Source organism: Myotis yumanensis, unplaced genomic scaffold, assembly GCF_028538775.1.
Source record: "Myotis yumanensis isolate MYYU_CA2020_CCGP unplaced genomic scaffold, mMyoYum1.0.hap1 SCAF_16, whole genome shotgun sequence".
Lineage (NCBI taxonomy): Eukaryota > Metazoa > Chordata > Mammalia > Chiroptera > Vespertilionidae > Myotis > Myotis yumanensis.
The window spans coordinates 14,634,526-14,662,002 of record NW_027223767.1 but is presented as its reverse complement, the minus strand read 5'-3'; the positions used below and the strand labels follow the sequence as shown (position 1 = coordinate 14,662,002).

The 27,477-nt window shown below is 39.1% G+C and overlaps 1 protein-coding gene across 2 annotated transcripts in view; it reads right to left on the bottom strand.

Moving 5' to 3' along the window:
• RABEP1 (rabaptin, RAB GTPase binding effector protein 1) overlaps nt 1-27,477 on the bottom strand; it is a 109,998-nt gene that overhangs the window by 25,782 nt on the left and 56,739 nt on the right. For both annotated transcript variants that reach the window (XM_070393708.1, XM_070393709.1), the window contains exons 4-9: nt 24,447-24,607; nt 20,055-20,174; nt 13,270-13,405; nt 9,897-10,075; nt 6,185-6,316; nt 234-701 (exon numbers count right to left, since the gene is read on the bottom strand). In XM_070393708.1, the coding sequence (XP_070249809.1) occupies nt 234-701; nt 6,185-6,316; nt 9,897-10,075; nt 13,270-13,405; nt 20,055-20,174; nt 24,447-24,607 (1,196 nt within the window). The remainder of the gene's footprint in view (nt 1-233; nt 702-6,184; nt 6,317-9,896; nt 10,076-13,269; nt 13,406-20,054; nt 20,175-24,446; nt 24,608-27,477) is intronic.

Below are 27,477 nucleotides of genomic sequence, written 5' to 3'. Positions count from 1 at the left end.
GACTTCAGGTAGAAAAGTTCACACTCAATGCAATTAGCTAGTCAGTTCCTTCATCATAATCACCTGGGAGAGCCAAAGCAGACTATGACAAGGGTCAGACAATAAGGTGAATATCCACTTGCCAACAGCATGTACATGTACTGACTCCAGAGACTATCTTCTGAATGAACAATAAATTCTGGATACCTAGTATTGGTCAAAGTGATCAGGAGGAAAAGAGAAAGATAACTTACCTCTTTTTGCAGGAGATTCCATTCTGTCTCACTGACTAAGCGATAACCACTGGGGGATATATAAGCACTATCCATACCCTGGGTGACACTGGAGAGGAGAGATGCAGTCTCTTCTTGTTCAGGTGTCATTGCCTTGATTGCTCTTTCCTGATCTTTGGTTAATGTAAACCCACTTGGCATTTGCAGTGACCCAAGGGAGGCAGTATCAAAGTTCTCAGACACGGAATCTGCTCCTACTAGTGGTCCAAAATCTGATTCGTCCAGGTTTCCAGCAGATTTTGCTTTGTAGTTATAACCTAAAGCTTTGGATTGCAGTGAGCCTGAGGTTCCCAAGCTGTCTGTAGACTGTGCTCTCCTGAGTCCATCTTTAAACATGTCATTGTCCAATTTACTGAATGGATCTCCAGATGGCAACAGTAAATCTGCATCTAAGGAATGGACTGAACCATGGGTACTATCTAAATGCTCCTGAAATGTGAAAATACATATTGTTACATTAGGAAATTCTCTGTATTTTCAAAAAGGAAAACTACCATATGCTAAAAGTATTTTGCCACAAGTTACACATGATAATCATTAGTGTGTTACCTTCACGTATTTATTGAACATTTATTTATTTATTTATTTATTTAATATGTTTTATTCATTTTTTACAGAGAGGAGAGGAGAGGGATAGGGAGTTAGAAACATCGATGAGAGAGAAACATCGATCAGCTGCCTCCTGCACACTCCCCACTGGGGATGTGCCCGCAACCAAGGTACATGCCCTTGACTGGAATCAAACCCGGGACTCTTGAGTCCGCAGGCCGACGCTCTATCCACTGAGCCAAACCGGTCAGGGCGAACAAACATTTATTGAGTATCCTCTATTTGCTTGCTGGGCACTAAACCAGGCACTTGGGATACATCTGTGAACAAGATACAACTTGCATCCTGTAAACTCAGGATACAACTGTGAGCAATCTCTGCCCTCAAGATGCTTATGGCTTCATGAAAAACTAAACAAGTAAGCAGGCTATCAGAACATTGTATTTAATAAAATGATAGGCTACTACTATGTACTGAATGGCTTGGTAGCTCAAGGAGAGGAATTTAGTCCACACATAAGCAGTCAGAGAAGGTTTGCTGAAATTCAGTGCTGAGTATGTTGAGTGAGATGCCTGTTGTATATCCAAGTGGAGATGTCCATCCAATAGAGGGACATTTAAGTCTTTAGACAGAGACTTGGGAGTAACCATCATATAATGATAACTCAAATCACAGCACCAAATCAGAACACCTAACATAATCTGTAGGATGAGAAGATCAAGGGCAGAACCCTGAAAAACACATTTTGGGGATGGAGAGAGGAAGGAGTAGCAGATTGGCAGAAGTGAAATGAGGGTAATGTGGTATGCCAGAAATCAAGTTTCAAGCACGATGTAATTTACATGTTAAATGTGGCACACTAAGTGAAAGAAGCCAGATGCAAAAGTTATATATATCGTTTGACCCCAAATATATGAAATGTCCAGAATAGATGAGTCCACAAAGACCAAAAACAAACAAGTGGTTGCCAGAGGCTGAGAGGAAAAGAGAATGGGGAGTGACTCCTTAATGGATATAGGATCTCCTTTTGGGGGTGATGAAAATGTTTTGAAACTAGACAGAGGTGATGACTGAATAACATTGTAAGCATATTAAATTCTGCTGCACTTTAAATGGTTAACTCTATGTTACATGAATTTCATCTCAATTTTTTAAAATGTGGTACAGCACATTCTTAAAGCAAAAAAGGGCACCAGTGCCATTCAGTAATGCAGTCACACAGCTAGTGAGGATTAGAAAACAAGGAAAATACAGCAAGTTTCTCTTGAAACTAAATGCACTAAAATTAAAGTACTAGCCTTTATTTTAAGACTAGAGGCCTGGCTAGCGATCAGAGCTGATCTGTGGGCTGACTGGCAGAGCGATCGAGGCAGGGGCCTTTGCTGGTACCCGCCTTGGCTAGGCTGGGGCCTGCAGGCTGGGAGCAGCTCCTGCATTCAGCGTCTGCCCCCTGGTGGTCAGTGCACATCATAGCGACTGGTTGTTTGCTTGATCATTCCGTTTGGTCGATTTGCATATTAGGCTTTTATTTTATAGGATAATAGCCTTCCTACTTTTTGTTGTTAAATGTTCTTCCTTTTATGAACTAAAAAAAGTTTGTGGAATAAAATTTTTTTCATGTCTAAAAAATGTCCTTACTTGGTAAAATAGTTGACAACTTTTATATTAAGGTCTTGACTTCTTTCATCTGTGACATTCAGATAACTAAGGAACACAAATCTAGTATATATTAAATAGCTATGGCAAAGGTCCCAAAGAAGTATCCTAGTAAGAACTGGGAACCCATTCTGTGAACTATGAAGGAGCCTAACATCTAATGCTATCACATACAATGCTGCTGTGACAAAGAGGGGAGGGGACAGGGGCAGAAAAACAGCAGACAGCATAAGGAACACTTCCAGGAGAATTGTAAACTGTTGTGGTATTTCCAAAAGATGATTCAACAATATGTCCTAATACTTTGCAAATGTTTATATCCTCAAACTCAGCAGTTCTCTTCCCACAAACTTATACTAAAGAAGTAATCAGGTAAGTCCATATGATTTTTGTACAAAAAAGAATTATAAAGGGTGTCCCAAAAAAATGTATACACTTTTTTTCTGATAGCTCAATTGATGTTTCTTTTCAGATTTAACCCACTAGAATTAATAATTATTAAAAGTGTGTATACATTTTGGGGATACCCTGTATATAATAGCATTATGGCATTACTTATAATAATGAAAAAGTTGATACTAGTAAAAAATGGACAAACTTGACTATATATATCAGTGTGCAAATAGTGTATTTTTATTTTCTATATTTTACAATGTTTTTGACATTTTGGGGCCTTGCTGGCCAAGGAGAGAGTGCCCTTCCCAAGCTAGCTAATTCCTAGAATAAACATCATGCCTGCAAACATGCCTTTCATATACAAATCAACCAATCCTGAGTCAATATCTCCAGCCAATTCCTTTATCGGACTCTTACACACCAAGCCAGTATTTCCCCTACCCCAAAACCCACTAGAATTACTCAAACTAGCCAATTTTATGCCGTTTACCCTGCTCTTCCTTCCCTTTTCCCCCCAAAACCCGACAATGGCTTTAGGGCATGCTTTGTCCTTACTCCTGTTCTGCCTCATGACCAGCTCTGCTGCTTCCCTAGGTGGCTCACCTAGTGTATCACATATGCTGGGGCATGACTCTCATTTCTAAGAGGAATGTGAATACCATTAAACTTTTCTTTCCCTAGCATTGACCTCTCCATGTTGTCACTCAGTGACTTTTACAAATTAAAACCTGGGCATCAGTCAATCAGTAGGAGAGTAAGGAATTATGGTACATTTAAATGCTGAAATATGTCAGCCATTACATTATCTTTTTTGGAAACAACATTTACTGATGTGTCAAAACCTTTAAAGACAGATTTAAGTGTGGGGGAAGGGAATGATATATAAAACATTATGTAGAGTTACAATTGGATTGTGTTTAAAAAGTACAAATAGAAACACATATACATTAACTTTGGGAATGAAAACAGAAAAAGAGGGAAAAGGAGGGTACATAGCAAAATATTATTGGTGACTATCTCTGGGCAGCAGAATTGCCTACCGGTTATTTTTACTTTGTATACCTTCCTGCATTTTTCAAGTTTTCTATAATGAACATATATACATTGTAGTGAGAAAAGCATATTCTAAGCATAAGGTTAAAGATATGATGTCCTACAAATTTAAATGTTTTTATTACCAATAAATATGACTAAGTTTCCAAAGCATTCCATATTAACTTTAAACCAACAGGCTAAAGTAAATTGTCCTAATTCTCAACTTAAAACAAATATTCAAAACATCAGATCTGAAAGTCTAAAAGATTATTTCAAATGTCATGAAATAATGCTATACACAATATATCAGAGATCTGTTAAGACAAAATTAAAAAAGGCTTCATGGCAAATCACAAAAAATCTCCCTTTCCTATATTCCTGCTAAAATATTTTTGGAAATGTTTGAAACTTTTTCAAACATTCCTGGACACAGGACTGCATGACACAGAAACCACATAATATTTGGCAGTACCCAAAAGTTGAAACAATCTCCTGGGAATCTAACTATTTAAAAAAATGCCACAGAATCAGGCCTAGTGGTCCTCAGTGTATGATTCAAAACAAAGAATGCAGAAAAACAATTACATCATACTTTTCAATGTCTGATAGGATTTTTATAAACTTTTCTTAAAATGTCAAACAATCCATAAACATGGAAATATAAGCCACCAGGAAGATACACATGGCTCAGAGTAAATCTGCAAAATAAACAAAAACACCTCTGAAAGTGGGTAAGACCCTTAATCCAATATAACTGAAATTGCTGTAGCAGGCCGGGAAAGGAGGCAGGGGTAGGGAAGTGAGTATGAAATTCTAAGCAGCAGGGACAGTATTAACAAGGCATGTGAGCACTGACAGTAAGTAGAAATGTCTGGCCAGGATGAAGTGGCCAGCACAGTAAGGCTAGAAGGGTCTTTCAACTGTCTAATACTGGTTAATACTTCATATATGCTATAGGGAGTTAAGTGTTTCAACATTTTAAATAACTGTATGCCAAGCTAGGGACCTTTTTTAGTTTTTATCCTAAAGGCAATAAGAGAAGCATTTCTATCATTGAATAGCGGATACCAGCATGAGTCTTGAAGAATAAATAGAAGGATTTCAATATTAGAAAAGCAGAGGGAGATAAGCATTCCAGGTGAAGAAACCAACATGCAAGGTGGGGAGTGTAGCACAAGACAATCAATGTGGCTAAAACATAGTGCACATTATGAATGGCCTCGACTATCTGAGTGAGGAATTTGCACTTCATTATGTAGGCAATGGGAGGCAGTGGTAGTTTTGAGTAGGGGAGTGGCCTGACTACAGCTGCACTTAAGAAAAATAAATCTGCCAGTAACGCTGAGGGTGCAATGGAGTGGGACAGGCTGAAGACAGGAAACCTAATGAGGAGGCCTGTCCACACTGTGGATGAAAGGTAATGAGGCCATAAGCACACCACCTTACACTTTCCACCTCCAGGTCCCCCTACCCCATCCATTCCCAATACCCGAAATGTTATACCCTACCCCACCACAATCTGCCAAACCTCACTTACTATTATTCTCAGGGCTTTAAGACCTAATACAGTAGGTCCTCGGGTTAAGTCAGAGATCTGTTCCTACAGCGTAACTAAAGTAACATGATTTTCGCCGTAAGTCGGAACCTACCTACATTAGCACCTATGTCACTCATATGGAGCACATACACAGCAGTAATGAAGTGAAACAGTAAAAAAAAATTTAAAAGATAACAATTCCTGACCTTTACTTGTGGTAAATAAATAAAAAACATAAAGCACATATGTACATACGTTGAAATGACGGAACTTTGTTTTTTTTATAAATAAATAGGAGATGGCGACTTAACCACAACACGATGTACATCGAGTCTGACCTAACCTGGGGACTGTCTGTACTTCATATATGCTATAGGGAGTTAAGTGTTTCAACATTTTAAATAATCTCTTTTAAACAAAAAGCTCAATGTATTAACAACATTAATTATTCATATAAAAAGATTTTGCAGATATTAAAGATTTCTTCTAATGTTTTAATTTTGGAACCACTGGATAAAAGAACATCCAAATTATTTCAGAGACTATGAGAGAAATTGCAACACGTTTCAAATAGTACTACTTATACCAACCTAAGAATGACTGAAAGTAAATATCATTTTATCTAATTTTCAGCTAGTAGTTATACACTTCCCAGATGAACAATGTAACTGATTAATGTTTGAGAAGCTAACATGGTAACATCATGCATACAATGATTTTAATTACAGATTCACTATACCTCTTCATTTGATAACTGGGCTGAAGATTCTTCATGAGTTAAGGCACACACTACTGGTAGTTTCACTTCTTCCTCAACATCTGTTTTTTTGTGGTCCTTTCTCTTATTAAGTCTTTGTTGTTCATCTTCCTCCTAAAAGTTAGAAAGAAAAAAATGTTACCCAGTAATCTATATTTAATGATTCCTGTAGTTCTTTAACCACTCAAAACAAAAATGAACAAGAACTTTATAGTGAGAGAAAACTGGACACTTAAGTTTATTTGTTTTGTAATCACATCTAAGGGCATCTGGTTAAAACAGAATGGTGTGTCAACCCTTGAACTGAAGGATCCCGAGTTTGATTCTGGTCAAGGGCATATACCTCATTGTAGACTCAATCCTTGGCCCTGGTTGGGGCGTGTGCGGGAGGCAACCAATTGATGTTTCTTTCTCACATCGATGTTTCTATCTCTCCGTCTCTCCCCCTCCCTTCCACTCTCAAGAAACAAGTAAAAGAAAAAGAAAAGAAAGCAAGCCCCCTCCTCTTCTTCAAATTATCCAAGAAAGAAACTTTGCACAGAACAGTCCTTCAGATCACTGTAGAAGACTAATAAGGATATTACTTATCCATTAGAAAGATGTACAGCCCTGGCCAGTGTGGATCAGTTGGTTGGGTGTCATCCCATGTACCAAAAGGTTGCTGGTTGGATTCCCAGTCAGGGCACATGCCCAGGTTTCAGGCTCCATCCCCAGTGAGTGGTGTGTAGGAGGCAGGCAATCGTTTGCCTCTCGCATTGATGTTTCTCTCTCTCTCCACTCTTTACATCCCTCTCTAAAAATCAATTAAAAAATCTTTTAAAAAAAAAAAGATGCACCAATTTATATGAAATACAAAAGGAATGATTGAAGTAGATGTAGTCATTCACTCAAAAACAAGATACCTTTAATGCCTAGAGGGAAGGGACAAACTCACAAACAATTGCAATACTATACAAGTATGGGTTTTTTTAATGACTGATTTCATTTGAGGGAGCTAGAAATTCAGGTGGATCTTGAAGGATCAGTAATATGAGTTTGCCACTTCTGTGAGCGGAGACAAGCAAGGCTTCCAGGGAAAAAGGAAGCAGGTACAAAAATACAGGGCACAGGCAGCCATCTGAGGGAATTCGGAATAGTCTGATGTGACTGAAAAGAGCAGGCACATGAGAAGTGAGGTATATGGAAGAGGGTGGTGACTAAGTGCCTACACTCTGAAATCAGAGACTGGTCATTACTCTCTACTTCAATTGGACAGTATTATTGTTTTAAGAACTAATCTAATAATCTAATTTAATAATAGAGGAATATGCAAATTTGTCCATTACAGCATCACATCAGGACCATATCAGCAGGCTGCGTCCCCGCCCTCTGCTCTGGCAGCTTCAAGGCCAGGGGTAGGATAGGATACAATAGGAGGGAAAGAAACTGCACGGAAGGGGGTGGCAACCAGGTGGGGGAGGGGGGGCAGACCAGGTGCACCCAGCGAGGGGCAGGGTGCAGGCAGCGCAGAGCGGGAAGCCCGCCCAGATGCGGGAGGAGGGCAGTGGCGGCCCTTGGCTGGGAGGCGCCCACAGGTCCAGGACGGAGTGGAGGACGGTCACAGGGTTTCTAGGTGGAGACGCTCCTGCTTCATGGCAGCAGCACCCGGGCAGCCTTGCGTAGGCCTCGACCACCCTCGCTGGGCCGGGCATCCTGGGCAGGAAATGGGAACGGGACAGTGGCGGGAGGGCTGAGCTCTGGGCTGGGGATTAACGCCGCCCGCCCCGCCCCTCCCCCCCACCAGAAGCTTTAAGAAGAGAAAGAGGGAGGGAAGAACTTTATAAAGGAGTCAGTAGGGAGCAGAGGGAAAGAGGATGTGTGAGTGAACTGTAGGAGCTATAATGCAAATCAAGTATAGTTGTGTACTGGGTACAGATTTTAAAAGTAGGAGTCAGAAAAGAAAGATAAATGCTACTGAACAATTAGGTAGGTAGATAGATATTAAAACAATGGAAGTAAGTAGAGAAGAATGTGGATGAGAGAAAGAGGAAGGGAAGAAAAGTTTTAAAGGGGAGAAGGTAGAGCTTAAAAGGAGAATGGGAAGAAGGAAGAAATGGGGGAGGGAGCAAAGCAGGTCCGAGGGAGGAAGTGAAGAAAAAAATTAAGGTGGGAAGGAAGGAAAAGGGGAGGGAGGGAGGAGTAAAGATAAAGGAAAAAAGGAATGTGGGGAGGGAGGGAAGGTAGGAGAAAGATGGGAAGAAGGATGATGGAACAGAAGTAGGAAATAAGGAGGAAAAAAAAAGTTTATAAATGATGAGTCAGTAGGAAAAAGCGTTAAATAGAGAGAGAAAAATTGTGTGACAGGGAGAAGCCAATAAGGAAGTCAAATACAATTGTGTGTGAAGGGGATAAGATTAAAAAATAAGTTAATAGGGGCGAACAGGCCGGCAGGAGAGGGCAGTAAGGGGGATCAGGCGGGCAGGGAAGGGCAGGGCAGTTAGGGGGATCAGGCAGGCAGGCAGCGTGGTTAGGACAGACAGGCAGGTGAGTGGTTAGGAGCCAGAGGTCCCAGATTGCAAGAAGGATGTCCAACTGCCTAAACTGGAGAGGGTGCAGGTCCTGGGTTCGATTCCAGTCAAGGGCACATGCCCAGGTTGCGGGCTCGATCCCCAGTAGGGGGTGTGCAGGAGGCAGCTGATCCATGATTCTCTCTCATCATTGATGTTTCAGTCTCTTTCTCCCTCTCCCTTTCTCTCTGATATCAATAAAAATATATTAAAAGAATAAAATAAAATATTTCTAATATCTAAAAAGCTTCTACACAGCCATCCTAGGGAAATAATTGTACGTATACACAATTAGCTGCAACAGTTTAAAATGACACACACAAAAGGAAACTATTTAGATGCTCACTACAAGAAGGATTAAATCAATTACAGTACATCCATGCTACCAGCTAACGAGAGACAGATCTCTGATGTGAAAATATATGAGATAATGCTTCTAAGTAAGTTATAAAATAAGTAGTTATACTGTGATATCAGCTGTAGGAAACAAAGTTCTAAATATACACTAATAAATATACGACATGGTCTGGAAGACTATCTTCCAAGCTGATTACTCCTGATTTAAAAGTGGCTACTTCTGGGAAGGGAGGTGTGGGAGAGATGTCAAGAGACATCGTTTTTACTTCATCACTTTATATTTGTAATTTTACTTTGTACTTAAAAACAAAATATTTTTAACATGAGGACTTGTATAATTTTTAAATCATAAGAAGCGAACAGGATCTTGGGTATGCAGCACTCTAGACACCTGCCTTTACATATCACTCAGCCTCTCCATCCCACCCTGTCACCTTCTAAGGCTTTTAGAGCAATTTCATGCAAGACCTGGCCTGGATTAACATACTTCAAGAGCCCTAGGGAAACTGGACAGAACTATAGAGAAATAATTTCTCAGAAATATGCACAGTTGCATACTGCAGTCTGTAGCAGATCATTTCTAAACATGTTTTTTTTCCAGGTAAGGCCATTTCTAAAGTTGAAAAACAAAATCCCTCAAATGCACCTATGTTTTTTGAAATGGCATACATCACTTTATTTCAGGATTAAGTCAGTCTCTAATATACATAAAATAATGAAGTCACATGTATGTGAATGAGTGAGGATGCATTATCAACAAAGCAAGTAAGTCCCATAAAAATGCTACTCACCTGATCTTTCTTTTTCAGTTCTTCAACTTGTCGGAGCTGTTCTGAAGTTAGCACAATCTCCATTCTCTGCATGTCCCTCATCAGCAAACGCTGAGATTCCAGAAACTGGTCATTGGCCTTCTGCCACGTATGTTTTAACTGATTGTGTTGTTGTCGCTCTTGCTCCAAAAGATGGCAAACTGTAAGAATCCCCCAATCAAAAAACCTGAATTTCAATGGTAGGCAAGACAGTATTTCCCAAATTTCTTTGACAAAAAAATCTTTGCCACAATGCCACTCACAAAGCAAGTGTTCTAGGGCAGCGGTTGCCAACCTTTCGGACCTCATGGACCACCAGTGATCCTTCCAGGGAATACACTTTGGGAAGCATTGCTCTAAAGGTCAAAGGTTTAGTAACCACTCATAAATCTGTTACCCAGGAATCCTGCTTGAGCCCATTTAGTTTTGACCTCTCAGGCTAAGTCAAAGAATCTTTGTAAATGCTTGTGTTGTTGATACTCATCAGTTCAACCTAAGCAAGAAACCTAAGAGACAACTCATATTTCTGACTTTTCCTGCCTCAGAAGTCTACTAATGGAACAGAAGCCTACTAACGCTGCCTCCTGTGCAATATGACACAGCCATTTTCTGCCTTAGATCAACCATCATAACTTAGACAACTACAACAGCAGTCCCTTTGTTATTCTTCGCACCATGAGTCTTACCCTCTCTAGTCTATCCTCCACCCTGCTGTTAAATTGAACTTTCTAAAATGCAAAATTAATATTATCACTCGCAAGTTTAAAACCCGTCAGTGAAGCCAGGTACAAAGGCCATACATTGTATCATCCTATTTATATAGAAATCCAGAAGAGGAAAATCTATAGAGACAGAAAGTAGGTTAGTGGTTGCCAGGGGCTGGGAGGGAGGAGAGAATAGGGGATGTCTGGCAATGGATATAGAATTTTGGGGGGAATAAAATAAATGTTCTGAAATTAGAGCTGTACACTTTAAAAGAGTGAACTTCATGGCATGCAAATGACATCTCAATAAAGTTGTTAATTAAGAAAAAAGATTTTAAACCCTTCAGAGGCTCCTTTCTGCCCACAGGATAAAATCCAAAATCTCTGTGGCATGGCCCACGCCTACCTCTCCTATTTCACATTTTGCATGCTACACCTCTTTTGCTGAACCACACTTCTTTTACTTCCTTATCTTGCTGTAGTTGTACCACATGCAAATGACCTCAAATATTATGTTCATCATTGACAAATACCTACTTTTCTTGCAAAACTCCACTTAAGAACAACTTCTTTGGCCCTAGCTGATTTGGCTCAGTGGATGGAGCATCAGCCTGCGGACTGAAGGGTCCCAGGTTTGATTCCAGTCAAGGGCACATGCCTGGGTTGTGGGCTCGATCCCCAGTAGGGGGTGTGCAGGAGGCAGCCAATCAGTGATTCTCATCATTGATGTTTCTATCTCTCCCTCTCCCTTCCTCTCTGAAATAAAAATAAAAATAATTTTAAAGAAAGAACAACTTCTTTAAAGAAGCCTATTTATGGCACTGCTGCCTCCTAACACACCTCCAATCCTAGCACCTCTGATATGCAATTGCACTAACTTGGTTGTACTGTATATCTAATTCCACCAATTTAGGCTATTGTTACCAATTTAGGCTGCTGCTTAAACTTTGTCATCTTTTCATTCAAATACTATTTTTTGGTAGGTTTCAGTATGGAAATTACTCTATCCACATACTCATTTTAGTGAAACTTCTCAGATACTTTTCCAGATATATTAGGAAAGTTTGTCAGTCTTATACTATTTCTGGAAGGGTTGGAGCACATAGTTTAAATAGCAATTCTTTTTTTTTTTTTTAACATCCTTTCAGAATTTGGATGTCTTTTTCACTGCAGCAGCACATTTGAAAACTGTTTCTTGAAAGTCAAAGACTTGCTCAAACTTTGGGTTATTTTCATAACATTTTATGAAATAATTCTGTACACTTATATAATTTCAGCTTTCCACTATTTAGGGAAAAAATACAAACTCATATGCAAACCTAAATTATTTACGGAAGAGTATATGTTTCACAGCATTTGATATACTTAAAAGTATTCACTGTAGGACTCTATCAATATAGTCTTAAACCTGCATATTAAAATGTGTTACTAGCATAACCTGCAACGAATGTAAGATTTCAATAGAGCGCATATAGTTGGATGAGAGGAAAAAATTAGAACTTTACTTTCACGAACCTCTAACTGAAATTTATCATTTCCTTCAATTATGAAATGTAGGCAACCAACCACAGTAAATATAATAATACCTATGACTTGATCACCAACAGAAGCCACAAATATCTTAATATATATATAACATTTATGCTCATAACTACTTCAAAATTATAAGTTGTTAGATCTGCTGCTAGACCTTGTTATTTAATGCATTATTGCAATAGCACATTTATTACTATACCACATATAGTTGGTTTCTTTTGTAATCCTATGTATTTTATGGATTAAAAACATTATTCTGAAAGGGCTTCACAAAATTTCCAAGAGTCCATGACACAAAAAAGTTAAGAACCCCAGGTGTACAGGACTCAGGAGAAGAATTAAAGACAAAAGTATATTTTTAGTTACATGAGGAAAAGATGATCCTTCTTCCTCTGTCCTGGGAAAATAGTCAATTTCTGCATCTCTTCTCTGCTACCAAACTAGTGAAATCAAAATTGTCCCTTATAAATAGGGATGTTACTAAAGAAGACCAGAATACATTATTTATATACATCACTTTTGCTAATCCATCTCTATCAAAATGGATCGAGGGTAAAAAAAAAAAAAAAAATGGATCGAGGGCAAAAACAGTTTAAGCAGAAGTTCCCAGCCCTGTTATCTTTCAGCCAAGAGCTCATGCCCTGTGAAGTTATCACTGGGTCCTGTAAGAAAGAGAAGCCACTAATGATCTAAGTATCTTTAGTAGACCTCAAATCTCCAGATTTTCATGGGAATATTCAAACCAACTGCAAAAGCTTAAATTAAACCACTAATATATTGGAATAGTATTTTAAGATTTGTTATTGTTTTGTTCATCAATATCACAGTTCTCTTAGAAACTAAGATTAAAAAAAATACATAGGATATGCCCTAACCGGTTTGGCTCAGTGGATAGAGTGTTGACCTGTGGACTGAAGGGTCGCAGGTTCGATTCTGGTCAAGGACATGCACCTTGGTTGCGGGCACATCTCCAGTAAGGGGTGTGCATGAGGCAGCGATGTTTCTCTCTCATTGATGTTTCTAACTCTCTATCCCTCTCCCTTCCTCTCTGCAAAAAATCAATAAAATATATTTAAAAAATTTTTTTTAAAAAAACACATAGGATATATATTTACCTTCATGCAATTCTTTTCGCAGTTTCTCAGCATCTTCCTGTAGAACAGATTTCTGAGTATTTAAAACAGCTACATACATCTCTAGGTCAGTCCTACAAGATTTCTCAGCCTCCAGATAATGATTCAGTTCTTTAACCTGAAAGAAGATACATTCTATTAAACTACACTTATATAGAAAATTGGGGAAATAACTAACAGCCTACAATCAAACCACAAGAGTAAATATACACTTGAGATTACACATAAGTTTTGTATTTTCTTTTCAAAAAAGTAGTTCCAATTTGTATTCCCAGAGCAACAAATACAGATGCTCATTTTATCTTATACTCACTAGCATCAGGCTGTTTTTATTTTAGACAGTAGTTACTTTCTAAAGTTAGAAATAGCACCATACCTTTGTAAGTTTGCTTTTCTTTGATTTCTAATGAGATGATTACAAATGCATTAATTTATAAAAAGGAGACATTTTCACAGGCACATATATTCATGGAAGGAAAAAAGAGGAAGTCATGAGGGGGAAAATAACTGGTCTTATACTGTAACAAACACAAATAGGAAGGCAAATGCAGAATACTTTTTAAAATCACAACTTAAAAAAAACTGCTTTACTTCTGTTAGCAATGAACTATATTGTTCAAACATTAATAATTTAGTCTAGCCGAAACCGGTTTGGCTCAGTGGATAGAGCGTCGGCCTGCGGACTGAGAGGTCCCGGGTTCGGTTCCGGTCAAGGGCATGTACCTGGGTTGCGGGCACATCCCCAGTGGGAGATGTGCAGGAGGCGGCTGGTCGATGTTTCTCTCTCATCGATGTTTCTAACTCTCTGTCTCTCTCCCTTCCTCTCTGTGGAGAATCAATAAAATATATTTAAAAAAAAAAATAAATAAATAAAAAAATAATTTAGTCTAAATCTGAAACAGTTATAACCAAAATAAAATGCAATCTTGCCATAGAAAGTGATTATAGAATCACCTGTTTCACCCTTAGAGACCGTCCATTCATTAGCCTTTAGTTAACTTTCATGTGGCATTACAAATCGTTTTTCTAACCATTATGTCTAATTTAATTTTCAAGGTCATTATCATGCCTTTTATCTTCACACTTCTTCAAACATGAAATAGCTGACTGATCTGTTTTCAGTTATCTTTACTCCTAGATATTCATTCAATACAGTAATACTGGTCACAGACTTAAGATAATTATTTAAAGCTGCCATTTGATGCTTCACTGGAGGTTGTCAGCCAATCAGAAAGATACTAACCAAGCATGACAAAGTGCTGGCTGTTGTGAGGCATTTTCCTATTACCTGGAGAGAATAATTGTTCAGTTGATGGTAAAGAGTCAATGCAGCAGATACAAAATAGTAGTATATACCACTAACTCTACCAGTTATTACTTCTTAGAACAAATATTTGACTCAATTAACATTAAAATTTCTAACATTCAAAGGCTATTGAGCAGCACTCTGGAAAAATAGTGGCAATGGTGGAACAGTACATGAATTTCCTTGAATTCCACATGTCCTAACAGAGTTAACTAAAATTAGAAAACCAGCCCTAGCTGGTGTGGCTGGGTTGGGCATCATTTGCCAGTTGGATTTCCAGTCAAGTAGGTAGGGGAGCATGCAGGAGGCAGCCAATCCGTCTTTCCCACTCACATCGATGTTTCTTGCTCTCTCCCTCTCCCTTCTTCTCTCTCTAAAAATCAATTTTAAAAAATCTTTACAAAAATAACAGCCCAGATGGTGTGGCTCAGTCAACTGATGATTTTCTCTCCTTTCCTCTCCCTGAAATCAATAAAAAAATATTTTTTAAAAAACTAACAAAACCAAAAACACATGGATATCTAAAAGAAAACAAAACCAAGTGATAAACAGAAGGTAGGGACAAACCACTGAAAGCTACCTATATGGACTTATGTAGTACCATCATCTATGCAAGAGAAAGTAACAAAAAGCAACAAGAACCCCCTAACAGTCAACTGAGGCTCCAACTTGACACAGCAGCTAGAACTTGGAAAAGTTCCACACACTCAAACAGGGAGTGAACACAACACATTTTTTTTTAAGAGACAGAGGGAAGAAGAGAGATAGATAGAAACATCGATGAGAAACAGCATCAATCAGCTGCCTCCTGCACGCCCCCCACTGGGGACTGAGCTCGAAACCTGGGCATGTGAAATGACTGGGAACTGAACCAGTGACTTTTGGTTCCTGGATCAACACTCAACTGGTGAGCCACACTGGCCAAGCTGAACACAACAAATTTGTAATGTAATCTGGCTAGGGTAAAATGGTATCCCATTTTCACTTACATTTCCCTAATTTCTAGTGAAGTTCAATATTTTTTCACATTCTTTGACTATTGTGATTTCCTCTTTTGTGAACTGCTTGTTCATATTCTTATTTCTCTACTGGGCCATTTGTCACTTGTGGGCTAGGCAATTTTTATTAAATTTGGATACTCATCTTTTGTCAGGTATTTGAGGTATAGATAGATAACTTCTAACTCTACAGCTCTTCAACTTTGGGTGTGACATTTTAAAAAAAATTTTATATTCTAAGGTAGGCAAATTTGTCAATCATTTCTTTCACAGACAATATTTTTGTCTTATTTAATAAATGTTTTTGTCCCCCAAATAACATTGTCTTTATTTAACATAGGAAAGTTTTAAGGATTTACTTTTCACTCTTATGGTTTTTAATTCATTAAAATTATTTGTAAAGTGTGAGGTAGAAAGTTTATTTCACTTAATTCCATATTTATAACTAATTATTTTTAAAGCCTATTTGTTAAGAACCCTTTCTTTTCCCACTGATTTGTAATGCCACATGTCATATATCAAATTTTCATATATGAGTATTTCTGGGTTCTCTAGTCTGTTTCACTGGTCTATTTGTTTACCCCTAAATCAATAACAAACTATCTTAATTACAGTAGCTTTACTATGTGTTAATATCTGGTAGGTAGGGCAAGTCTCCTCACCTTGCCTTCTTAAAATTTTGCTGGATATATTTCTGATCCTTTGCTTGTCTGTATGAATTCTAGAATTTACTCACCAAGTTTCTTACTGGATTTTTTAGTGGAATTCTGAATTTATAGATTATTTTTCAGATATACTGTCTGCTTGTTTTGGTTGTCACAAGGTAGTTTTATTTACTTGCAGTAAGTAAAGGAAACAGGAGATTCACATTCAAAGCTCTGTCTCCCTGAAGAAGAAGCCTTAGCCATTCCTTATATACACACTATTTGGTTAATTATACATTGATTTCTTCTTTGCAGTTGGTTACATTTTTCATTCAGCTCCTGTTAAGCTCAACCTGTTTACAACTGCATCTGCAAAATATTCCATGACAACCCAAGGCTCCTAAGTATATGCCTGCTTTACATTACATTAACTTTTCATTAAGGAACACACATGTATTCAGATCTTCATTTTTAATACAGGGTGGGGCAAAAGTACATTTACAACTGTGTGTACAAAGAAAGTTTATTCTTGTACTAGAGGCCCGGTGCATGAAAATTCATGCACTGGACAGGGGGGGTCCCTCAGCCAGGGCTGCCCCCTCTCACAGTCCAGGACCCCTCAGGGGCAAGAGGCGACCTGGTGATCAGGGGAAGGCGACGCCCCCATCACACCTCTGCTGCTGCCACTGCTGGCAGCGCAAGCCTCAGCTGGCCCTGGTTACCTGAGCCTTGGGCGGGCCTGGGCGGCTGGGCAGCCGACATCGAGGCTTGACTGCACCTTGGGCCCTCCCTGGGCAGCTGGGAGGCTGAGGGCGGGTCTGGCCGCACCATGTGCCTGCCACCCCTGGCGGGGCTGAAAGGACTGGGGGACTCCAGCAGGGCTGAGGGGACTGGGCGCTGCCATCTTGTGGCTATGGGCACTGCCATCTTTGTGATGGTGTGATAGTCAATTTGCATTATTCCGTCTTTATTAGATAGGATTATTATTTATTAATTATTGTATTACTAGAGGCCTGTTGCACAAAGAGATTCGTGCAATAGGCCTTCCTTTCCCCTGGCTGCTGGCACCAGTTTCCTCCAGCACCCGGCACCTAGGCCTTTGCTCTGGCCAGGCTCCAGCTGGAGCCGGCCCCGGAGCCATGAGGCTTTCACTGCTCTGCCGGCCCCGGGGCTGTCGCTGCTCTGGCCCCTGGGCTGTCAGGCTTTGCTCCACTGCTTGGAGCCTACGTATACAAATTGACCACCATCTTTGTTAATTTGCATACTTTCCTGATTGGCTGGTTAGCATAGCAAAGGTACAGTCAATTTACATGTTTGTCTATTATTAGGTAAGATTTTCCGTACAACCAACTATAAACCTACTTTTGCTCCACCCTATACATTCCATAAAGATCTTGCCCATTTTTTTAAATTAAATCTTTATTGTTCAGATTACATTTGTTCCTCTTCCCCCACCATAACTCCCCTCCTCCCAGTTCCCACCCCACCCTCCGCCCTCACTCCCCACCCACTGTCCTCATCCATAGGTGCACGATTTTTGTCCAGTCTCTTCCCGCATCTCCCACTCCCCTTTCCCCCCCCAAGAATAGTCAGTCCATTCCCTTTCTATGTCCCTGATTCATTATAATCACCAGTTCATTCTGTACATCAGATTATTTATTCACTTGATTCTTAGATTCACTTGTTGATAGATGCATGTTTGTTGTTCATAATTTGTATCTTTATCTTTTTCTTCTTCTTCCTCTTCTTAAAGGATACCTTTCAGCATTTCATATAATACTGGTTTGGTGGTGATGAACTCCTTTAGCTTTTCCTTATCTGTGAAGCTCTTTATCTGACCTTCAATTCTGAATGATAGCTTTGCTGGATAAAGTAGTCTTGGTTGTAGGTTCTTGGTATTCATCACTTTGAATATTTCTTGCCATTCCCTTCTGGCCTGCAAAGTTTCTGTTGAGAAATCAGCTGACAGTTGTATGGGTATTCCCTTGTAGGTAATTGAGTCTCTTTCTCTTGCTGTTTTTAAGATTCTCTCTTTGTCTTTTGCTCTTGGCATTTTAATTATGATGTGTCTTGGTGTGGTCCTCTTTGGATTCCTTTTGTTTGGGGTTCTCTGCGCTTCTTGGACCTGTAAGTCTATTTCTTTCACCAAGTAGGGGAAGTTTTCTGTCATTATTTCTTCAAATAGGTTTTCAATATCTTGCTGTCTCTCATCTTCTGGCACCCCTATAATTCTGATGTTGGTGCGTTTGAAACTGTCCCAGAGGCTCCTTACACTATCTTTGTATTTTTGGATTCTTTTTTCATTTTGGTTTTCCGGTTGGGTGATTTTTGCTTCTTCACATTTCAAATCTTTGACTTGATTCTTGCTCTCCTCTGGTCTGCTATTGGGTGTCTGTATAATATTCTTTATTTCAGTCAGTGAATGCTTAATTTCTAGTTGGTTCTTTATCACAACATCGAGGGTCTCATTAGATTTCTTGAGGCTCTCATCAAGTTTATCGGCAGTTTCTAGCAAATTATTGAAAGCCCTCAAAAGTGCGTTTTTTAGCTCTATATCCTCCATTGCTGTCATGTTTTTTTGTCTCCGCATTTTTTATGCTTTCTTGGTGCACCCCCTTGTGGTCTTTGTGCACAGTCTTGTTGTAGTTAAGCCTTAATTGTTGTCAGATCTTGCCCATTTTTGTTTAGATGTATTCTAGGTAAATTATATACAATAGTTCCCCATATCTGTGAGAGTACATTCCAAGACCCCTAGTGGATGCCTGAAACCAAGGATAGTATTTAACCATATACATAGTATATTTTTTCCTATACATACATACATATACTTTGTAGCTTCTCTTTGGCATATCTAAATTGTTAGCATCACTACTGTTGTCTTTTGGGGCCATTGTTAATTAAAATAAGGGTTACTTGAACTTAAGCACTGTTATACCACAGTGTGATACTGAAAACTGAGACAACTACTAAGTGACTAAGAGGCAGGTAACTGATACAGCATGGATATGCTGGACAAAGGGACCATTCACATCCTGGGCATGACAGAGTGGGAAGATGTGTGATTTCATCACCTCAGAACAACACACAATTTCATCACCACAGAACAGCATTGACCTATGAATCAGGAGGTCACGGTTCAATTCCTGGTCAGGATACATGGCCAGGTTGCGGGCTCGATTCCCAGGGTGGGGCGTGCAGGAGGCAGCCGATCAATGATTCTCTTTCATCATTGGTGTGTTTTTTTTCCTCTCTCCCTTCCTCTCTGAAATCAGTAAAATATATATATATATTTTTTTTTTTTTTTAAAAGAAACTGAATGAGATCAGGTCTCATTCTGATAAGAAAATAAACACTAACTTTGTAACAAAGCAGCATCAACATCACTACTGTGGCCGAAACCGGTTTGGCTCAGTGGATAGAGCGTCGGCCTGCGGACTGAAGGGTCCTGGGTTCGATTCCGGTCAAGGGCATGTACCTGGGTTGTGGGCACATCCCCAGTGGGGGATGTGCAGGAGGCAGCTGATCGATGTTTCTCTCTCATTGATGTTTCTAACTCTCTATCTCTCTCCCTTCCTCTCTGTAAAAAATCAATAAAATATATTTAAAAAAAAAAAAAAAAAAAACATCACTACTGTGATTATTTATAATACTACAAGGACAAAATCATCTCCTGGCATTTTTTTTGCATTTTAAAGAAAGTGAGATTCTCAAGATAAATAGTCTAAATTACAGTTTTACCCTCTTAGTGATTCTAACTTTGCCCTTGGCATTAGAGTAGCATCTTGGGTTTTAAGTAAATGAATAACAATGTTTCAAAACCTTTGAGGCTTCCAGCTCTTTAACCTTGTCTTCAGCCTCTGTCAGTTTATCTTTCAAAGCTGCAATTTCCTTCTCCATGGGCATCACAACAGACCGAAGTTTTTCAGCATCTTCTTGGGCCTACGGTTAAAAAGAATTAAATACTTCAACTTATTGACTTATTGCTTTTCTAAGAAATGACCCACCCACTTGTTAAAATTAGTATAATAAATAAGTCTTGAAGCACTCACAAAAATGAACCATATCTAACTTTAAATGTTGCATTACTTTAAATGTCAAGTCATAATCATACTTTTGCATGTATTCCATCTAATATTTGGAAGAAAATGAATTCACCATGACACTTTTGACTTTTTAATTAATTAATTGAGTTGGAAAATATTCTATGTATAAAAGGAAATACACACAATATTTTTTAATAATTCTGGTTACTAAATTAATGAAACCATAATTTCTTACAACTACTGAAAAGACTATTTTTTAAACATTAAAAAATAGAACAATGGCCGAAACCGGTTTGGCTCAGTGGATAGAGCGTCGGCCTGAGGACTGAAAGGTCCCAGGTTCGATTCCGGTCAAGGGCATGTACTTGGGTTGTGGGCACATCCCCAGTAGGAGATGTGCTGGAGGCGGCTGATCGATGTTTCTCTCTCATCGATGTTTCTAACTCTCTATCTCTCTCCCTTCCTCTCTGTAAAAAATCAATAAAATATATTTTAAAAAAAATAGAACAATGTATTTTCTAAAATATTAGAAAATTATGTTGCAATAGAAAGGCTTTCATCCAGTTATTTAAACAGAGAAGTTTAAATCTTTTTACTTTTGACATTTAAATGAAACAAACCCAAAGAATGACATCTAAAAATATTGTGCTGTTTTGCATCCTTCATTCTTAAAAACATGGATTAAAAGGAAACAAGATTCATAAACTAGTTAACTGGTGAGAAACTTACATATCTATAAATATAAAAGGCTAAGCGACCAGCCAACTGGCCAACCGGCCGGTAGCTATGACACACACTGACCACCAGGGGGCAGACACTCAACGCGGGAGCTGCTGAGCTGCAGTGACTTGGCAGCAGCAGTTTTCGGGTGATGCACCCCGGAACCAGAGAAGAAGGAGCCCAATTTCTCATGATTCCTCTTGCAATCCCGGACCCCTAGGGGGATTGTCAGAGAGCCAGTTTCGGCCCAATCTCTGCAGGCCAGGCCAAGGGACCTCACCTGCTGAAGGGACCCCAATTCACTCTGCAGATGCCCTTCGAGCCGCAGCATAGGCCCAGGTGCGGCCGGCAGGGGAGGGACCATGGGAGGTTGGCTCCAGGGTGTGTCCGACCCATCTCGCCCAGTCCCGCCCCACCAGCCACCACCTGGGACTGCCTGCATTAATTAGTCCCTGCATCAGAGGGACTAATTAATTTCCTTTCAATGTGCACAAATCTGTGTACCAGGACACTAGTATATATATAAACTGGAATAAAGGCAGAAAGTTAGCTGTTTTCCTCATCTATACATATAAAAGGGTAATATGCAAAGTGTCCCCTCAGGAGTTCGACCAGGAGACCAGGATTTCGATCACTCACTATGACGTGCACTGACCATCAGGGGCAGCATGGAATGAAGGAAGGCCCCGGCCAGCAGCTGACAGCCAGGGAAGGGAGGACCCAGCCGGCAGCCAGAAGGAAGGCCCCAGCCAGCAGCCAGCAGGCCCTGATTGGCCCTGATCACCGGACAGGCCTAGGGACCCTAACCATGCACGAATTTCATGCACCACATCTCTAGCAGTAAAAAGAAAAAGTAACCTTATTCACTAAATATAATATATGCCCAAATGTGAGTGGAGATTTTTTTCCCTAGAAAACATTTCTCAGAAAAGAGAAGGAGCCCTAACCGGTTTGGCTCAGTGGATAGAGCATCGGCCTGCGGACTCAAGGGTCCCAGGTTCGATTCCGGTCAAGGGCATGTACCTTGGTTGCGGGCACATCCCCAGTGGGGAGTGTGCAGGAGGCAGCTGATCATGTTTCTCTCTCATCGATGTTTCTAACTCTCTATCCCTCTCCCTTCCTCTCTGTAAAATCAAATATATTAAAAATAAAAAAAAAAGAGAAGGATTCAATTTTTTTTTCCAGTTTTTATAGTCATTTCATCATTTATCTTATTTCATACTAAGTCCTGTTTGGAAGGCATGTAAATTTAATTACCTTCAGTCAAGACTAATTGGTGATAGAGGTCAGCTAATAAAAATCAGCAGGAAAAAACCAGGAAGCACAGAGAAGCCCAAACAAAAGGAATCCATCTTTTGGAAACCACAAAAGGAAACCACACCAAGACACATCATAATTAAAATGCCAAGAGCAAAAGACAAAGAGAGAATCTTAAAAGCAGCAAGAGAAAAACAGTTAGTTACCTACAAGGGAGTATCCATATGATTGTCAGCTGATTTCTCAATAGAAACTATGCAGGCCAGAAGGGAATGGCAAGAAATATTCAAAGTGATGAATGACAAGAACCTACAACCAAGATTACTTTACCCATCAAAGCTATCATTCAGAATTGAAGGTCAGATAAAGAGATTCACAGATAAGAAAAAGCTAAAGGAGTTTATCACCACCAAACCAGTATTATATGAAATGCTTAAAGGTATCCTTTAAGAAGAGGAAGAAGAAGATAAAGATAAAAATTATGAACAACAAATACATATCTATCAACAAGTGAATCTAAAAATCAAGTGAATAAATAATCTGACGAGGGGGAGAAACCAAGATGGCGGCATAGGTAAACACCTGAAATTGCTGCCTTGCACAACCACTTCAAAAATACAACTAAAAAACAAAATGGACATCATCTAGAACCACAGGAAGGCTAGCTGAGTGGAAATTCTACAACTAGAAGGAAAGAGAAAAGCCCACTGAGACTCAGAGGAGGTGTGGAAGTAAAGTGCAGAGGTACGGAGGCACAGACGGAAAGGGCTGGCAACTGAGGACGCAATTGTTGCCCAGTGGTTAGAGCGTCAGCCTGCACACTGAAGGGTCTCGGTTTTGATTCCCGGTCAAAGACACAAACTTTGGTTGTGAGTTCACAGTGAGCCCCAAATACGGTGGGGTCGGGGGTGGGGGGGGAGGGTTGTATAGGAGGCAACCAATCAATGTGTCTCTCTCACATTAATGTTTGTCTCTCTCTCCCTCTCTCTCTCTCTCCCCCTCTCTCTTCCTCTCCCTCCTCCTCTCCCTTCCACTCTCTCTAAAAAAATATCAATAGAAAAATATCCTCGGGTGAGGATTAACCAAAAAATAAAAATAAAATAGAAAATGTAATTAAATAGTCTTTATATGGACCATGAATTAGGAACCAAAGAGTATGATTAATCTGATTGAAAAGTCAAATTCTAATTATTAGTTTATATAATATGTGATTTAAAATATATGTATGCCTATAAACTAATAATGTAAAAGTTTATATAATCAAACTGGCTAAAAGTGTTGTTGTTTTTCAATATATATTTTTTATTGATTTCAGAGAGGAAGGGAGAGGGAGAGAGAAAAATAGAAACATCAATGATGAGAGAGAATCATTGATTGGCTGCCTCCTGCATGCCCCCTATTGGGGACCAAGCCCACAACCCGGGCATGTGCCCTTGACCAGAATCGAACATGGACCACTCAATTCACAAGCTAATTCTCTATCCACTGAGCCAAACCAGCCAGGGCTGGCCAAAGTGTTTTAAATTTTCTCAATGATAAAATGTTTCACCTTGTATTTAGTTGGTCTATGTTCAGGCACTATGGTAATATGTTCAAGCATAATATACAGTACCTTTATCACAAAGGAACTAAGGTATACTGAGGAAGAAAGAAAATCAAAAATGAAATCTTTGGTTTAAATACAATCACCAAGCAACAACACTCATTCAACAAATATTTATTGAACATCTATGTACTAGATACTATTCTAGGTATTTAAGATACACAAATAAACAAGACTCCTGCCCTCATGAAGCATATATTCTAACAAGGAGAGAAAGGCATTAAACAATAAAAATAATAAATAGGTGAATGCTATGTATATTATAAAATATGCACTATGGAAAATGAAAAATTAGAATAGAATATGGGTAATCAGAGGAGGAAGGTGGATAAGTTATAATGTTAAATAGGCTGGTCAGGAGAAGCCTCATGAGGAGACATTTAGTCAAAGATTTGAAGAAGGTGAGGGAGTTTCCCATACAAATATTTGGGGAAAGGGCATCAAATCATCCAGTACTATATTTAGGTTTGTGTCCAAATAATTCCTCCAACAAAAAACATAAAAGTACATCTTCTATTACCATAATAATATTAAAGCATCTTGCATTTGGATTCAAATATATCTACAGATAAATAGATTCCTTCATACCTTTTTCATTTCATTTTCTAAATTTTCTTCCTCTTGACCTTCAGACAACCTTCTCCTTAAATCAGCGATTTCCCTCTCTGCAGATTCTCGATACTGTGTCCACTGTGTTCGTTCCTGTTCCAGGCGAAGGTGGAACTGATGCTCATAGTCACGAACTGTTTCTATAACACACCACCAAATATTTCATGTCTAAGCATTATGAAAAAAAATGTTCTGATACACTAAAATTTAAGTAGTTACATAAAGAGCTTTTGCCTAATTTCTGGAAATCTTTTAATTCACTAAAAAAATTAAGTACATTTCTAGTTATTATGTGTAAAAATTTTGCTAAGGGCTTTCATCATCTCTAATCTTCAAATAAACCTGTACCACATTATTTTACAGAAGAGGAAAGCTTAGGAAAGGTTACATACTCTGGCCAATGTTTGCTTTTCTGAGGCAGACTGAAGGAGGAGCAGTCATTTTCAGCCATGAGGCAAAATGAGGTTGAAAACCACATATAAGGAAGAAGGAACAGAATGGAGACTAGAACACTGGGAACATTGTGGAACCACTGTAACCAGCTGTAGATTACCTACCTCTGGGTTTCTTCTTCTGTAAGTAAAATGAACTCCTATTTGTGTAAGCCACTATAGTCAGCATTGTTACAGAGGCTCTGAGTAATCCCTAAGTGATAGCCACAAACTCAGAAATATGGCTAGACTTAACCAGCCTTCTTACAAAGAGCAGTAAGGCAAAAATGACACATAACTGCTAAGTCGGAAGAAGAAAAGTTATCACTATTTCACATTTATAATAAAACTAATTTCAGGAACCCAAAGACTCAGGGGCAACTTCATTTCAATATCATCTTCTCAGAAACTGCAGGAAGTAATTAAGCACTAGTGCAACAGCAGATAGAGACTAAATTACTACTCTTCCTTTCCAGCGGTTCTCAACTGTGGGTTGCGACCCCTTTGGGGGTCAAACGACCCTTTCACAGGGGTTGCCTAAGACCATCCTGGATATCAGATATTTACATTACGATTCATAACAGTAGCAACATTACAGTTATGAAGTAGCAATGAAAATAATTTTATGGTTAGGTCACAACATGAGGAACTATTTAAAGGGCCAGAAGGTTGAGAACCACTGCTTTAGACCAAGGGTCACAAGCTGGCAGCCCATAAAGCCTATTCTAACCCATAGGCCATTCTATTTCATAAACTGCAGAAAAAATTTCACAAAAAATCCAAATTTTTCTTAAAAATGTAAAAGATGTGACAACACTGGACTGGATGGGCAATAATTAGCTGGAATAAATGTAAATAATAAGTTTACTCTTTGCACTGGAGATCTCTCTAGTTCTACATACTCCTGTGCCCATACAGCTTTATTCACTGGCATTACTTGCCTGACTTTTTTTTTTTTTTTTTTTTTCAGATTTTTTTCCCATTATTGATTAAGGTATTACAAATGTGTCCTTATTCCCCCATTGTCCCCCCCACCTCCCCCATGCATGCCCTCACCCCCCAGTGTCTATATCCATTGGTTATGCTTATATGAATGCATACAAGTCCTTTAGTTGACCACTCCCCCTTAGCCCCACCCTCCCCTGCCTTCCCTCTGAGGTTTGAGCACCTGATAGATGCTTCTGTCTCTAGATATATTTTTGTTCATTGGTTTGTTGGTCATTATAATCCACAAATGATTGAGATCATGTGATATTTACCTCTCTCTGACTTATTTCACTTATCATAATGCTCTCCAACTCCATCCATGCTGCTGCAAATGGTAGGAGTTCCTTCCTTTCTACAGCAGCATAGTATTCCATTGTGTAGATGTGCCAAAGTTTTTTAATCCACTCATCTGCTGATGGGCACTTAGGCTGATTCCAAATCTTAGCTATTGTAAATTGTGCTGCTATGAACATAGGGGTGCATATGTCCTTTCTGATTGGTGTTTCTGATTTCTTGGGATATATTCCTAGAAGTGGGATCACTGGGTCAAATAGGAGTTCCATTTTTATTTTTTTGAGAAAACTCCATACTGTTCTCCACAGTGGCTGCACCAGTCTGCAATCCCACCAGCAGTGCACAAGGGTTACTTTTATCTGCATCCTCTCCAGCACTTGTCATTTGTTGATTTGTTGATGATGGCCATTCTGACAGGTGTGAGATGGAACCTCATTGTCATTTTGATTTGCATCACTCGGATGCTTAGTGACTTTGAGCATGTTTTCATAGGTCTCTTGGCCTTCCTTATGTCTTCTTTCGAAAAGTATCTATTGAGGTCCTTTGCCCATTTTTTTATTGGGTTGTTTGTCTTCCTTTTGTTAAGTTGTATGAGTTCCCTGTAAATGTTGGAGATTAAACCCTTAACAGAGATATCATTGGCAAATATATTCTCCCATGCAGTAGGTTTTCTTGTTGTTTTGTTGATGGCTTTTTTTGCTGTGCAGCTTTTTATTTTAATGTAGTCCAATCTGTTTATCTTCCCTTTAGTTTCCATTGCTCTAGGAGTGCTATCAGTGAAGAAATTGCTTTGGCATACGTCTGAGATTTTGCTGCCTTTGGATTCCTCTAATATTTTTATGGTTTCCCTTCTTATGTTTAAGTCCTTTATCCATTTTGAGTTTATTTTTGTGTATGGTGTAAGTTGGTGGTCTAGTTTCATTTTTTTTGCATGTGTCTGACCAAATTACCCAGCACCATTTATTGAAGAGACTGTCTGGACTCCATTGTATGTTCTTGACTCCTTTGTCAAATATTAATTGAGCATAGTGGTTTGGGTCAATTTCTGGGTTCTCAATTCTATCCCACTGATCTATATGTCTGTTCTTGTGCCAGTACCAGGCAGTTTTGAGAATAGTGGCTTTGTAATACGGCTTGATATCTGGTATTGAGATCCCTCATACTTTGTTCTTTCTCAAGATCGCTGTAGCTATTCGGGTGGTTTTTTTTGTTTTGTTTTTATTCCAGATGAATTTTTGGAGAGTTCTTTCTAGATCTGTGAAATATGCTATTGGTATTTTAATGGGGAGTGCATTGAA